General features: G+C 42.7%; 1 protein-coding gene across 1 annotated transcript in view; it reads left to right on the forward strand.

Moving 5' to 3' along the window:
• LOC144264144 (cytochrome P450 4V2-like) overlaps positions 1-16,736 on the forward strand; it is a 29,612-nt gene that overhangs the window by 7,599 nt on the left and 5,277 nt on the right. The window contains exons 2-7 of the mRNA XM_077815561.1: positions 1,682-1,794; positions 6,320-6,405; positions 13,256-13,446; positions 13,888-13,957; positions 15,130-15,256; positions 16,529-16,720. Coding sequence (XP_077671687.1) covers positions 1,682-1,794; positions 6,320-6,405; positions 13,256-13,446; positions 13,888-13,957; positions 15,130-15,256; positions 16,529-16,720 — 779 coding nt within the window. The remainder of the gene's footprint in view (positions 1-1,681; positions 1,795-6,319; positions 6,406-13,255; positions 13,447-13,887; positions 13,958-15,129; positions 15,257-16,528; positions 16,721-16,736) is intronic.

A 16,736-nucleotide genomic window follows, 5' to 3' on the forward strand; every position in this document is an offset into this window, starting at 1 on the left:
ATTCCTGTCTCCTTGCCCAATTAGTCCCTGTCTCCCCACCCAACAAATCCCAACATGCCCTTACTTCCCCAGCTCCCAGTCTCCTTGCCCAGTCAGCCCAGTATTCCCTGTCCAATCCCAGTCAGAGTTTCTCTCCCCCCTTGGTCCCAGTTTCATTAGCTCTCTTGTCCCAATCTACTCCTTTCCTTCCCCCCAGTCTGACTTTTTTCCTCGTCTGCAGTTTCCTTCTCCATGCTGCCTGGGTACCAGCAGGAGGGTCATAGAGAGCACAGAAGAGAGAGGCTCCCTGCTCTGAGTTGTGGTGCCCAGTTGCACCCTGGGCTGAAGCAGCCATTATGGGGAAAGTTCTTCTGAGCCTCGTAACCCTTGGCTGGAGAGGGCATGTGCAGTCCAGTCCCACACAGGAGCTGTTGAGGGGATGGAGGCAGCTCAGTCACTCTGTGAGGATGGCACATGCATGGTCTGGTCACATGTGAGGGTGGGGAGGGGATGCAGCATAGCCAGTTGCTCTGCAGGGATGGCACATAAAATGTGTGGTCACACAAAGGAGCTGTGAGAGACTCAAGCATGCTCAGTGAAGAAGGAATCTTCAGAGATTTTTAGCTTTTAAAACCCAGCAAGTCTCTATTGAACAAGTACAAAATGTTTTTTTTCAAAGGCTAAAGATGGTCAAATTTGGGTGGATTTTTACTGGGGTGGCACAAGGTACATTCCTGACGCACAGTCCATTCCCTTGCATGTAGGTGTTAAGGCATTTAAAACTAAAGGTCTCAAGAATTTTTTAACATGAGCAAAACAACAACATATTTGTACTTAGCCTTGTTCAACTTGTTCAAAACAACTGAATGGTTTTGGCTGAAATTTGGCTTGAGGTGGGCACCTGGCGTGGAAATTTGCAACCCAAACTGGTAAAGTTTGGCAAAATTATAAGCAACTAAAAATGAGGCCTTACAGTGGAAAGTGTCAGGCAATGTTTATAATAGGTGGTGACCCTCTGGTCTTTTGTGTATAAATCTCTTTCGAATGTGGGACTCTAGCATTATTGTGGAATGATTTATGAATCTGCACAATCTCATTTCCCCTTTTATCTCAGATGCTTGTGGTGTCATTTTAGAGGGACTCAATTAATGTCTATAAAGTCAGTTAGTAGAGGTTCTCTTGTACTTAATAGATGATCCTTACCTTCCCCCCACCCCCCAAGATTTATATTCCGTCTTCCATGTTGTTCAGAAAAATTAATCAGTGTGAGGATGGGTTTGTGTTAATGCACTGGACTGGGACTCTGGAGAAATGTATTCAATTTCTAGCTTTGCCATAGACTTCCTTGGGCAAGACTTCCTTTGGCAAGTCATAGTCTTCTTTTGCAATGGACTTCCTTGAGCAAGTCACATAACCTGTTGTGTGTTGGATCCCCATCTGTAAAAGGGGGATAAAAATATTTCCTTTATACTCTTTCATTTGTCCTTTCTATTTAAGTTGCAAGATTCCTGTGTCTGTACAGTACTTACAACAATCTCGACTGAGACCCCTCTGTGCTACTATGATCAAAATAATAAATAAGTGCAAAACATACTTGCTTTGTCACAGTAGCAAAACTAACACTACGGTGAACTCATGATCAATTACATGATTACAGAAGTTCTGGTTTTGGCCTATTCAAATTGATTTTTCCCCCCCACAGATTTCTTTAAACAAATACTCGACAAATTTGAAGAATACAGGAATCTACCACTGCTAAAACTTTGGATAGGACCATTGCCTTTTGTGATTTTATATCATCCAGATGCTGTAGAGGTGAGTGTTTGTATCTCAGGTTTAATAGATTTGTTTGTACAAGTCATACAATTTATGACAGTTATTCCCTAATTTGAAATTTTGTGTTGTTTCATCTCCAGAGTTTATAGTAAACATTGAAAATGGCTGGTCATGAAGCACAGATGCCAGTCACCAAACTTCTTGTTAGTTCTACAGCTTAGGCTTCATGCTGGTCTCCCCCTCCTCCCTGCCTGCCCTCCCTCCCTACTTTTGTGCAGGTGCTTTATAGCTCTAGGCACTCAGGGGAGCATAGGGACTGCATGCCAGATGCCCCTCGCAGTGGTATGCTGCCTGAGCTAAAGGAGTGACACAAATCACTCCCTGTCAGTCCAACTGAGACACAATACCCCTGGTGTTCTCACTGCAGGGGTGCGAGTACCATCCCTTTTATTATGGCAGTGTGCAAATAGTGCAGTCTAGCCCTGAATGGTTTGTAGTTTGCTTGGAGATAAATGCAAAATTTCTTGTTCTGTGTCTTTACGTTGATTAACTATACTTCTGTGATTCTCAACTAAGTGAGAGGAAATGTTTATCCAGGTTTTGGACTGTGGAAAACCTTGAACTTCACTTTGCATGATCAACTTAAGAGGTCTGAATGCAGATACTGTGTTAATGATCTACTGATTTAAAATGTCAGTGTTGTGCTATTATCTTCGAGGCACAGTTGTGTTTTATAAGCAAGTGATATATGGGTGAGATACATTTTATTGGTTTCAAAGTAACAGCCGTGTTAGTCTGTATTCGCAAAAAGAAAAGGAGTACTTATGGCACCTTAGAGACTAACCAATTTATTTGAGCATAAGCTTTCGTGAGCTACAGCTCACTTCATCGGATGCGTACTGTGGAAAGTATAGAAGATCTTTTATACACACAAAGCATGAAAAAATGGGTGTTTACCACTACAAAAGGTTTTCTCTCCCCCCACCCCACTCTCCTGCTGGTAATAGCTTATCTAAAGTGATCACTCTCCTTACAATGTATATGATAATCAAGTTGGGCCATTTCCAGCACAAATCCCAGGTCCCTCCCCCCCCCCCCCCCACGCACACACACACCCACTCTCCTGTTGGTAATAGCTTATCTAAAGTGATCACTCTCCTTACAATGTGTATGATAATCAAGGTGGGCCATTTCCAGCACAAAGCCAGGGTTTAACAAGAACGTCTGGGGGGGCAGGGGGGGGTAGGAAAAAACAAGGGGAAATAGGTTACCTTGCATAATGACTTAGCCACTCCCAGTCTCTATTCAAGCCTAAGTTAATTGTATCCAGTTTGCAAATGAATTCCTATTCAACAGTCTCTTGCTGGAGTCTGGTTTTGAAGTTTTTTTGTTGTAATATCGCAACTTTCATGTCTGTAATCGCGTGACCAGAGAGATTGAAGTGTTCTCCGACTGGTTTATGAAAGTTATAATTCTTGACATCTGATTTGTGTCCATTTATTCTTTTACGTAGAGACTGTCCAGTTTGACCAATAGGTTCCTGGGTTAGTGGTTCTGTTGTGTGGTATATGGTTGCTGGTGAGTATTTGCTTCAGGTTGGGGGGCTGTCTGTAGGCAAGGACTGGCCAGTCTCCCAAGATTTGTGAGAGTGTTTGGTCGTCCTTCAGGATAGGTTGTAGATCCTTAATAATGCATTGGAGGGGTTTTAGTTGGGGGCTGAACGTGACGGCTAGTGGCGTTCTGTTATTTTCTTTGTTAGGCCTGTCCTGTAGTAGGTGACTTCTGGGAACTCTTCTGGCTCTATCAATCTGTTTCTTTACTTCCACAGGTGGGTATTGTAGTTATAAGAATGCTTGATAGAGATCTTGTAGGTGTTTGTCTCTGTCTGAGGGGTTGGAGCAAATGCGGTTGTATCGCAGAGCTTGGCTGTAGACAATGGATCGTGTGGTGTGGTCAGGGTGAAAGCTGGAGGCGTGTAGGTAGGAATAGCGGTCAGTAGGTTTCCGGTATAGGGTGGTGTTTATGTGACCATTGTTTATTAGCACTGTAGTGTCCAGGAAGTGGATCTCTTGTGTGGACTGGACCAGGCTGAGGTTGATGGTGGGATGGAAATTGTTGAAATCATGGTGGAATTCCTCAAGGGCTTCTTTTCCATGGGTCCAGATGATGAAGGTGTATCAATATAGCGCAAGTAGAGTAGGGGCGTTAGGGGACAAGAGCTGAGGAAGCGTTTTTCTAAGTCAGCCATAAAAATGTTGACATACTGTGGGGCCATGCAGGTATCCATAGCAGTGCCGCTGATTTGAACGTATACATTGTCCCCAAATGTAAAGTAGTTATGGGTAAGGACAAAGTCACAAAGTTCAGCCACCAGGTTAGCCGTGACATTATCGGGGATAGTGTTCTTGACGGCTTGTAGTCCATCTTTGTGTGGAATGTTGGTGTAGAGGGCTTCTATATCCACAGTGGCCAGGATGGTGTTATCAGGAAGATCACTGATGGATTCTAGTTTCCTCCGGAAGTCAGTGGTGTCTCGAAGGTAGCTGGGAGTGCTGGTAGCGTAGGGCCTGAGGTGGGAGTCTACATAGCCAGACAATCCTGGTGTCAGGGTGCCAATGCCTGAGATGATGGAGCGCCCAGGATTTCCAGGTTTATGGATCTTGGGTAGTAGATCCAGGATGGTGTTATCAGGAAGATCACCGATGGATTGTAGTTTCCTCAGGAAGTCTGTGGTGTCTCGAAGGTCCAGTGAGAGACTGTTGAATTGGAATTCATTTGCAAATTGGATACAATTAACTTAGCTTGAACAGAGACTGGGAGTGGCTAAGTCATTATGCAAGGTAACCTATTTCCCCTTGTTTTTTCCTACCCCCCCCCCAAGACGTTCTTGTTAAACCCTGGCTTTGTGCTGGAAATGGCCCACCTTGATTATCATACACATTGTAAGGAGAGTGATCACTTTAGATAAGCTATTACCAGCAGGAGAGTGGGGTGGGGGGAGAGAAAACCTTTTGTAGTGGTAAACACCCATTTTTTCATGCTTTGTGTGTATAAAAGATCTTCTGTACTTTCCACAGTATGCATCCGATGAAGTGAGCTGCAGCTCACGAAAGCTTATGCTCAAATAAATTGGTTAGTCTCTAAGGTTCCACAAGTACTCCTTTTCTTTTTGTGAATACATTTTATTGTATTTATTAAATAAAGTGCATACAAAGAAATCTCTCAACAGGACTTGAGGACAGACAGTTTATCTGATGGAAATGATTTAACTTGCATCAATCAGATTAAAACTGAAAAAAGTGTTTTAATTAAAACCATAGACATTATTTTATAAAGGAGAATGCATTATTTAGAGTAGCCTTAAGGCAGCTTTGTTGTTCAGGTATCTCTTCTGCCAGTGATTATCAGGACACTTGTTTATGTATTTCAGTGTATAAAATCTGCCCACTACCATCAGCCTCTAGATGTGTGTATAATTCAATCTTTAAATATATGTCCAAGAAATTCAGGTTGACTCAGCGTCACCCCTAGGAGCCCCTTCTACCGTATGTCGTGGACTGGGGTAAATCTGCCTCTTTAGTTTGCTCGCCCATTCCTCCTGACCCCATGGAAATGTCTCTGGGGATATGTCAGTTCTATGGAGCTAAGAGGGGTAGTTAAATGAGCTGCTGGGAGAGCCCCTGGAAGCACAGCACCAGTTTATACCTGCAGAATTCCTATAAAAATCTACTAGCCCAACTAAAACTCCAGGAGACTGACAAAATGACTTATCTTACTGTTAATAAGAGTCTGTGTTTATGTCCACCGCCCTTTCTCAAGAAAACAACCCATTTTTTGCCTCTGAAAAGACTCTTCTTCATAAACATGTGGTTCTTGCTCTCAGCCCCGCTTCGGAGACTGACCTCCTTTGTCTTGGGAAGATGTCGCTGCCTTGGTGTAAACCATCCAACCAGAAATCAAGTTATTTTCACAAGACGAAGGGCTAGAAACCTAACTTTAAAAATGAAAGCTTAGATTCTGCACAAGATGGTGTTGTTCCCCAAAAAAGACTCCTACTCTAGTTGGGCAAAGTTTGTAGATATATTACATAAATAATTATATTCTGTGTCTCGTGTTTAATATTACTGTTAGGAAGATGTACTTTTACCAATCACATGAGAGAGACAGAACCTCTGTTGCAGTTCAGGTTGTCAGTCCAGATATCCAGCTTCTCTTTGGCCTGGGAGATATTGCAATATATTAAAAAGGAATATCGCATTCAGACTATTAACTATTACAATCCATTGGAACATTTTCCTGGTCTTACAGTCAAAGTGATGTATTTTTATTGTGATAATATTTCCTTGTTAATGACCTCTCCTGTACCTCCAGGGTTTGTAAAGTTGACTGAGCCATATAAAGCAATCTCTGATTGTAAATGAGTGTGCAAGTATATAGGAGAGCAGTCATAGCTTTGAATATATTTTGCAAGTGCCCTCCTCCTTAAAAATAGGATGAGTATACAGTGTTACCAACTTCTTCTTTTAAAGAGATATTTCCCCTCTGTCCTTTCTCCTGCTGGTAGGTTGTTCTCAACAGTTCAAAGCACATAGAAAAATCTTTTCTGTACAAATTTCTACATCCATGGCTTGGCACAGGACTTCTGACAAGGTATAGTAATATATAAATAGAGTCATGTACCTTTAAAGTTATGCAAAGTTTAATTCTAAGATATTATGTATATTTACTGCCTGAAGACTAGAATGTGTTATATTTTATTTGCTAATAGGCAGAATAAAAGGCATAATTAGAGTCTGAATATTAGAATCTAAAGTACAGATGCCCAAAGAGCAGCTTTAGGCCCACGTATCGCCTGCAGGGCCATAAAATGGGGTCCTCCTGCCACCATCTGGAGTCTAGAAAGGATCAATTCTTGAAAGGATCATGTGGTGTGAGGAATGTGAATGGGACTTTAGAGCAAATGATGTAGCAAGACTTCACTTGGATGCACTGAGCTCGAGCTTTCATAATTGTTAGAAACAACTTTTAATTTTTCAGCAAAAGAATATCAGTCAATTATAATCCAGCAATATCAAATATTGTCCCCACACAAATGACACAAGTAGTCTTTTTGAGCTAGCCCTCAGCTGTCCTCAGACTCAGCTTCATGAACTTCAAGGCGAGCCATGTGCAAGGGCACCCACTCTAGGCTCCCAACTCCTCACCCATCACCTTTTCATGTCTCTCTCCCTCCTGATGGAGTTTTTCTAGGCTGCACGGTTCCCTGCCTATACTGTGATATTCGCAGCAAGCCAGACTGCCTGAACAGGCCAGTGTCTGTGTTTTGCTTTTTCTCCAAAGGCTATAGACAGTTAAATTGCACACAGTTATAAGTTACCACACAGCTCTTTCTAAGCAAGCACATTTATTTTTAAGGTGAAAGGATTACAGGGAAAACGTATAAAAAACAATAAAAGAATCTACACATGTGCTGAAAAGCTTACCAAAGATGACCCCCTCACCACTCCCTACTCCAGCAGGGACTTTGGTAGGAGTCAGTCCTTCCAGCCCCACCAAAGGGTTTTTCTGTAGTTACAAGTTCATTCAGCTTTTGCTCAGAAAAAGCACACCGATGCATAGGTTCATCTTTCCTTTACACAGCTTGGTCCTTTGATCTCGGGATTCTGGAATCAGCTGATGATTGTGCTGTCCTTAGGGTGCAGTTGCATAACCATAGGTGGGGTTGGGGTGGGTGTGAAATTTGCATTCACCTCCCCCTAGATTTTTCCCAGGAAATCCATTTTACTGGTATTATCCCAAAAATCCATTTTTGTCTGCTACTTTGTTCAATGTAGTCATTTGATCATCCAGGCCCACAACCATTCATTTAATGCAATGTACCCCAAACATACGTAAACTTAATTCCCAAGGATATTGCGGGAAGTTGCCATATCTGTCACACTTGGGTTAAAGTAAAGTATTTCAGTTCCCAGGAGACGAAACTGTGGTGTGCTATGGGCAGAGAACAAGAAAGACTAAGGTGCTATCAATACCCAATGCCCTTGCAATGGCAGGGAATTGATTAGGTAAACTACACACAGATGATCCTGGTTGATAATCCACACACTGTGCTACTGAGGATGGCAAAAAATGCCCAAGTACCCTTCCCATCTGACTTGCTGATTCTTTCCTGACCCCAAATTGGGTGATCAATTTGACCCTGAGCCTGTGTGCAAGACACACCAGGCATTCTCTGAGAGAGAGGATTTTCTGTACCATTGAGAGCAGTGGTCCACCCTGCCTGGTGTCCTGTCTCCAGTAGTGGCCAATGCTTGATGTTTCAGAGAAAGGTGAACCCCTGAGGTTAAAGTAAGTCGGTACGGTATGGTACTGCGTACATAGCTAACCATACCAGCAGGGGACAGCTTCTCCAGGCTGGCAATTTAAAAGGGCCCTGGGCTCTGGGCAGCGGCCAGATCCCCCGGTCCTTTAAATCTCTGCCAGAGCCCTGCTGCCGGAACCCTGGAGTAGCGGCCGTGAGCCCTGGGGCTCTGGTGGTGATTTAAAAGGGCGAGGGGCTCCGCTGTGGTAGCAGCGGCTGGGAACCTCAGGCCCTTTAAATCTCCACTGGAGCTCCGGGGCCCTTTAAATTGTGATTTAAAGGGCCTGGGGATTTAAAAGCCCCGCCCCTTCCAGTTGAGGCCCCGGCCCTGAGTACCAGTAAGTCCCTTTAGTTACTTTCACCCTGGGTGAACCCACACAAACCCCCACAAGAAATCTGGCCAATTGTGCATTGTGGAAAAAATTCCTCCCTGATGCTTACAGGTGACTGGCTGAAACCCTGAAGAATGAGATTTGATGATAATCATTGTCTTAATACAGAGCTGTAAGTGTAAATGAGTATGCTGAGGGCAATGCAGACACACCTACTTCTCCCTATGGCCCATGAAAAAAGGGACGAAGGGGGGAATTAATAAATTCACAGATTCTGAGCCCAAAGAGCCCACAATGACCATCCAGCCTGAAGGTGGATTAAAGCATATTTTTTAGAGAGCTATATAATCTCATTTTAAAGACTCTAGGCAACGATGAGCCTTCCACCTACGTTGGTAAATTGTTCCAAAGTCTAATTACCCCCACGGCTAGGAAATGGCAACTTATTTCAAGGTTGAATTTGTCTAATTTCCAGCTGTTGAACTGTGTTCTGCCTTTGTCAGAGGTGAAAGTAAGCCGGTACGATACGGCGTACCTGCAAGAGCTTTGCACAGCCAACTGTACCAGTAGGGGGCAGCTTCTCCAGGCCGGCAATTTAAAAGGGCCCTAGGCTCCGGGCAGCAGCCGGAGGCCCGAGCACTTTAAATTGCTGCCAGAGCCCCGCTGCCAGAGCCTTGGGGTAGCGGCAGCTGCTGGAAGACCTAGGGCTCCGGCAGCGATTTAAAGGACCTGGGGCTCTCCGCAGCAGCAGGTACAAAATAACAGCAGGTTAATTTGATGAGACCTACCTTCTATGAAACCATGTTGACTGGCATTAATTATATTTGTAGCCTCTAATTCTTTTTTAATAAGAGTCCCAAATTAACTATTCCATCATTTTATTTGGGATCAACATCAGGCTATCCAGTGTATAGTTCCTTGGGTCATCCCTGTTTCCCTTTCTAAATACTAGAACTACGTTGGCAATGCTTTCATCCTTTGGCATTTCCTCAGTTTTCTAAGATTTGTTAAAAATTAACATTAGTGATTGAGAGAGATCCTTAGCTAGTTCCTTTAAGGCTCTTGGGTGTAAGTTATCTGTGGATTTGGAAATGTTTAATTTAAGCAGATGCTGTGTGCCAGGGAAGACTAGGCTCACAGGCCCCCTGCTGGAGGCCTCAGGGTCCTGCCACACCTCGTCCCAGAGAAGAGCAGAAGAGAAGTCCTCCAAGCAGCCTAGGAGTGATTGCAAGGAAGGCAGCCAATCAGAGAGACGACTGGAGCAGCCGATCAGGGGCCAGAAGGGCAATATAAAAAGGAGCAAGAGGCCCAGAGCAGTCAGCTGCTGGGTGGAGCTGGAAGGGAGAGGACCAGGTTACTGGCTGTCTGAAAGAACAGCAGGACAACGGACAGCTCAGTTTGGGCAGTGACTGGGGGAGCTAAGAAGGAGCTCCTGGCTAGTTGCTGGGACTGAGTCTGGGGAGGGCTGCAGGGGCACGTACCCATACCAGGGCCGAGACTACTTAGAGACTGAGCTCGGGGAGGGATAGAGAGACAGGCCTCTGGTGGACTGTATATCCTGGAAAGGGTCTGTTCTGATTCACATATAGACAGTGTGGGTGACTCAGCCAGAGGGCTGAATTACTGAAAAACCACCTGAGGAACCACCAGCAGAGGCCACCAGAACTGAAAGACTGTAGACACATCCAACCAGAAGGGGTGCTCGTGAGAGGTGAGTGTCACTTCCTCACATTCTCCTTTGTTATAGATGTTGACCTTTCTGTTCCATCCACAATATTGTGTGTAATGGGTTCAGGCTGCTGCATGGTTCCAAACACAGAACAGAAATATCTGTTGAACATTTCTCCCTTTTCTGCATCAGTATTTACAATTAAATCATTTACATCTAGCAATGTTGTGCTACCTGACATAGGGTTGTTTTGCTCCTGATATGTTTAAAAAATACTTATTGTCTCTAACCCATTTGGACATTGATATTTCATATATTTCTTTATCTTCGTATATCAGTTGCCTACATTTTTAACTTGTATTCATTGCCATTTACTTCCCCTTCCTTCCATCCTTTAAATATTTTTGAGTGTGTTTTATTGCTACTTCTACTTGCCTCTCATGTATCACTTCTAATTTGTTGATCTCAAAGAGCCTTTAAAAGAAGGGTAAATATTATTCTCATTTTACATTTTGGGAAACTGAGGTACAGAAAGGTGAAGTGACTTTCCCAAGTTCATCTAGCAGAACAGCGGCACAAAATCCCAGGTCTTTTGACTCCTATTCTAGTACCTGATCGGTTGGACCACACTGCCCCTCAACAGGGCTACCGAGCAGCTTAGATGCAGAGCAAGTGGCACAATAAACATAGCTCATTTTCAAACCCTGGGGCTCAAAAGAAGGAGAATAGTGCACACGTTGAGCACCACTATGTGGGGGAATGGAGCAGGAGAATCCTTCTCCACCCTTCAAAGCTGCAGAGCAGCTCCTTAGCCACCACTGTAACATTGCATTCATTATTAGGGCCTTTTGTACTTGTAGCAGTCTAGACCTAAATTCTGCACAAGGTATCTGAATTCAGCACTTAACTCCCTTTGTGAAGCACACCCTGAGCACCTTGCCAGTTATCTGATTCAGAATTATTAAATTCTGCCTTCATTTATGTTCTTAGAACTTTAAGTGCAGCTGCTGGGGTGTAATGAAAAGCAAGCTTGCAGACAGAATCTGACTCACAGTCAGCTTGGATTTATGTGCTATATCAAAGGTGGTGTGTTTATGTATTTATCAGTTATACACACTTATACCTCTGCTGAAGGGACAGTCTGTTGTTATTATGAATCATGATTATTAGGGTAATGCCTTGGGCCCCTTTGTGCTAGGCACCATACACATTCACAGCAGTAGATACACCCTTCCATGAAGAGCTTACAGTATAAGTAGACAAGACAGACACAGGGTGAGGGAAAGGGATATGACCCACAAGCAAAGTGAATAATGTGGAAGCATAGATGTCATACCAGTGTGATGATTTTTTCTGAAGAGGGCTAAGAGGAGATTCACACAACAGAAAAGGCAGGAAAGGAGAGTGATGAGAGGGACAGAGCAGATGAGAAGCAGGACGGAAGGAAGGTATATGGGGAAGGTTAGATGTGGAAGGAGGCTGAGGAGTAGAGATGTTGGCTGTTTGCTCCAGTCCCTTCCCCCAGTCAGCACAAGGCAGAGAAAGTCCAGTCAAAGCTGTAGAAAATATTAGTGTTCCTGGGTGCCTGCTTCAATTGCTTCCACTGCTGCTCTGCTGGCTTCAGACTCTGGCTGGCTCCTCTGCTGTTTTTTTGCCCTAGCAGACATGTGCCTGGGAAGGGAAGGCACTTAATGTCCACCGGGGATGTGCTGGGGATACCATTCATGAGGGAGGGATGGCCCTCGCTGGGCCCCACTTTACTCCTCCCCCAGTGCAATAGTACCTACTTATGCTGTTCTGGAAGCACAAGTGTAATGTAGGTATTTGCCATTTCAGATCTTTTGTAAATATTTTAGTGATTATTTCCCCCATAATTTTTTGCTGATTAGAGACTCAGAATGAACTAACACTGTGGCTGGATCTCAGCAATGCTGTGTTCCTGACTTTCACTCAATAGACAAAGGAGGGTCAGTTCAAGGAAATGCTCAGTTTGGGGACATTTAAAAATAAGCGATTTAGGGGTGGGGGGTTTGTGAGCTCCCCTGCTCAAAACAGGAAGATGCTGTGTTCCCTGCTGAAACCGTCTGAGACACAGGCTAGGTCTCCTCTTAAGATTGCAGTAGGGATTCAGCATAAGGAGCAGACAGGCTAGAGTAGCTAAGAAGAGAAGGCCCACTGTCTCCTTTGGCCAGCCTGTGTTGTGATGGTGCAAGATCAAGCACATCCATACCTTAAAGACTAGCAGTAATTGGGAGAGGGGCCTGGAGAAGCATCAGTGGCACCCCAGGAGAGGGGAGGTGAAGTAGATTTGGCCCACCCAGAATGAGCCAGATGGCTTGGGAGGCTGGGATCAAGCACCCTGAAAGAGGTTCATGGGAGGAACGAAACTAGTTGGTCTCACTGCAATAGAAACAGCTTCCTGCAGCGGGGAGGGACCACAGAAACGTATACTTGGGCAGTCTCTGTCCCATCACCTTAACAGCTCTGTGGGAGATGAATCCTATTCTCTGAGAAACGTTTGGTATATGATACTGACGTAAAAAATTGGACATTAGGCTATAACTATCCCTAAACCCCACTTTTCTACATAGTGGAAAAATGAGGGCAGCCACCATTTACGATTATCAGTGAAGATGGGCTTAGCCGCAGCTGGGATGCTAAATATTTAACAAGGGACTTTTTATTTACCCTTATCCTCATCCCCTTACACCCCAAGTGCCTTCCTAATGTCAGCCCTTGCCTTAGAGTAATTTTGTTCACCGTATTTGTCTTGCAGCAGCTTCAGTTAGCACCAAACTTTTAGTAGCACTGTATGATTAGAAGTTTTTTTAGCAAAATGCACTTCCATTTTTCCCCTAATGGTGAGTGGTGCTGGCTGCAACTACCGACATTAATTTATGTATGAAAAATGTTACTAGTCATTACAGCCACTCTTTAGTGTCATCAATGAAGATGGACTGACAAAGACTACATTGTCCACTGGCAACATTTGAAAAGATTAGCTTTAAGAATCTATCTACCAGTTGTAGCTACTCTAGTGCCAGGAATTGTATGTTCACTGAGCACTTCCACAAGCAATTAATTGTTTCCTTTTTGGTGAGGTTTTTTATACTTAATTTCCAACTCTTTATTCTGTAGCACCGGAGATAAGTGGCGTTCCAGAAGGAAAATGATAACTCCCACGTTCCACTTCACAATCTTAGCTGATTTTCTAGAAGTTATGAATGAACAAGCCAATATTTTGATTGATAAACTTGAAAAGCACGTTGACAAAGAGCCCTTTGATTGCTTTCTAGACATCACTCTCTGTGCCCTGGATATAATCTGTGGTAAGTCCTGGTGATGATTCAACAGTTGCTATAAAAGTCCTGTAAATGATGAGGAGAGTACAGCTGTCCACAATGCTACAGTTTCATTTGTTGTGATAATTGACAAAAAAGCCCTGCTGGTTTTGTAACACTGTTTTTGTATTATCAACACTGAACACATCTTTTCTGTTTTAATTATGTTGTGTCTATCTGAACAATCAAACATTGTGTTATGGGGTAAAACAGGGACATGGAATCTAAACTGAGGGAGAGTTAAAGGAACAGGAATATTAGGACTAGACTCAAAGAGAGTACATATTCTAAAAAAAGAGAAATGCCATGAGATGAGGATGTAAATGACTGCAATGCTTTCATGCAACTCCTGGCCGTATGTTGTCAATGTACTTTGGGCTTTCCACCCCACTAATGTACTCTTCAAAAATTTCTCTTTTCTCTTCCTAGAAACTGCAATGGGCAAGAATGTTGGTGCGCAGAACAATAGGGATTCTGAATATGTTCGTGCTGTTTATAAGTAAGTGTAGATCTTTCATGTCTGTCTTATAGTTTTGTTGGTGAAGGATTGAGAACGCCAATGCCAGCTATAGCACCTCAAAGCTTACGAAAGCAAAATCTGGTAGGACAACCAGGCCTGCACAAGAGCAACAGTTCACCCAAGCACAAGGCCCGCTGATGTGCAAGTTAGGTCCTGCATTGCCCATGCTTGGGGATGGGGGAGTGTATATGGAGGTAGAGTGGCAGGATGATGGTAGAACCTATGCAAGCTGTATGTGCACAGAGGAGACCTCTGTATTGGCTCTGCAAGGCCAGCTGCTATAACGGCGTGAACAGGTTGCAGTTGCAAATCAGCCCTTCCATAGCTAACATTGGCTGGACTAGTCACTACAGCTCCTTTCAGTCTTCTTTATGGGCGGCATGAGGACACTGAATCTATATGGCACATTGGGCCCAACTCACTGTTGATTTGCACCTGTATAGGCATTTACACAGTGCAAAGTGAGTACGGAATGATGATGTTTTGCACTCGTCATGCGTTAGTGTAAAAGACTACAGGAGGTGCAACACAACAATGAAGTGAGAATAAATTAGTCACACCATAGCAGCGTAAAGGGAGCTTACAGTGGGTGTAACTGTAATTTATTCTAATTCAAAAGCCCCTTTTTATTGCCACAGCAGTACAAAGGCACCTTATTGACCATAAGAATCAGACCATATGGGTCTACATTAGATTATATTAGAACAAGCATTGCATTGGTTATACAATGATTTGTTTTGTGACTGATCCTTTTGCAAATGCAGATTAATATTGTGGACTTCAGTAGAGTTATTCCAGATTTACATTAGTGTGACCAAGAGAAAAAGTTGACCCTAGGTTTTTTTTTCATAGTGACAAACTTCTTGAATTAATACTGCTTTTGTATGGGAAAATAGATTTCACTGGACAGAAGCATTTCTATAAATAAAAATGTGAAAAGTATTATAGCTGGGAGTGAGCATTATAATGAATTAAAAATGGAGTGAGGGCATCTCTAAAGATTAGACCAAATGGTTTGTGTCTGTAACATCAAGCAGTGCTTGCATCATCCTGTCCAGGACCAGGAAATTTAGACCCTATTAGACTCTTGTAGTCATGTTGTGAATACGTTTTCAGAAATAAATATTACAATGCTATTTTTGTTACCCTAGGATGAGTGACCTCATTCATCATAGACAGAAGTCTCCTTGGCTTTGGTCTAACTTGATGTACCCTATGTTCCAAGAAGGAAGGGAACATACTAGAAGCCTCAAGATCCTTCACAGTTTTACTGACAGTGTAACCTGTTATTCCTTTTTCTATTGTGTTCCCATTAAAGGAGAGAAATAATGTAGTAAATATAGAGATTCCAGGTTGTGAATGTGGTGACAGGGAATCAGTCACTGGGAATATCACCTTATCTGTGGTACATATATAATAGGAGAACTGAATATTTATGACAGGTTTCAGAGTAACAGCCGTGTTAGTCTGTATTCGCAAAAAGAAAAGAAGTACTTGTGGCACCTTAGAGACTAACCAATTTATTTGAGCATGAGCTTTAGCTGTAGCTCATGAAAGCTCATGCTCAAATAAATTGGTTAGTCTCTAAGGTGCCACAAGTACTTCTTTTCTTTTTGTGAATATTTATGATAGTCAGTCCCTAAAGAAATCCTCTGAAGAGGAGAGATAATGTGACTTAGAACTCGTTGCTTGAGTGTTGGTTTTAGTCAATGGGTCACCCTCACATGGTAATAGTATGACTTAGTTGTAATTGGCGGTAAAAAAAAAAATCACACAGAATCGTCCTAATTCCTTTAACGTACAATGTTCTCAACATTTTAAAATAATTGGTGCACTTCACCCTAAGGCTTGTAACAGCTAAAATATTTGAAAACGGCTTTCTGCTTTGTTCTGGTGCTTTGTCCAGTACTTAAATATTTCAGTTCAGATCTGAATTTTGAGAAAATGATAGAAATTTGGACTGCATGGAATACTTAAAAATAAAAACCCCAATGAATACACTTCAGCAAGAAAATATACGCAGAGATGACCTACTTTTTTTTACCCACTATTTTCTCTTAATTTTAAATCCATAAAAGTAACATCTGATTTTAATTAATTTTCTCCAGCTACAATGGTGTGCTTAACATGGGTTACCATTCAAATCCTGTCTTTCTTTCTATAACAACTTGATGCTGATTAGCATTTTGTGTGATGTACTATCACTATACAGTATTATAATATTGCTTACTAGAGACACGGTGTTGAAGACTCAGAAATGAAGGACAATCAAAGTAAAGAGCCAGCATGGATTTAAAAACTCAGATTATACATGATTCACAACCCTGACCTGTGCAAACTCAGTGTACAATAGGAAAACAAATACAGAGGGGGTGGGTATAGATGTCGCTTCCTGTCACCAACCAGTGCATAGTATGGAGTCAGAGGTAGAATCGGTTTTTAAATATCTGGGGTAAAAGTTATTTTAAAGTACGTATGCAGTGGCCACACACTTAGATTGTGGAATCTAAATTGTGGAAAAAATAATATATTGATTTATTTATATCTAAGGTTATTGAAGAAAAAGCCCGTGAAATAAAGAACCACATACAACAGAAAGATGACTTTGATGACAACTGTGAACAAAGTGGGCCCAAAAGGAGAAGGGCTTTTCTTGATATGCTTCTCAATGCAACTGATGATGAAGGGAACAAACTGAGCTACATGGATATTCGAGAAGAAGTGGATACTTTCATGTTTGAGGTACTCCAACTAAACT

Source organism: Eretmochelys imbricata, chromosome 4, assembly GCF_965152235.1.
Source record: "Eretmochelys imbricata isolate rEreImb1 chromosome 4, rEreImb1.hap1, whole genome shotgun sequence".
NCBI lineage: Eukaryota > Metazoa > Chordata > Testudines > Cheloniidae > Eretmochelys > Eretmochelys imbricata.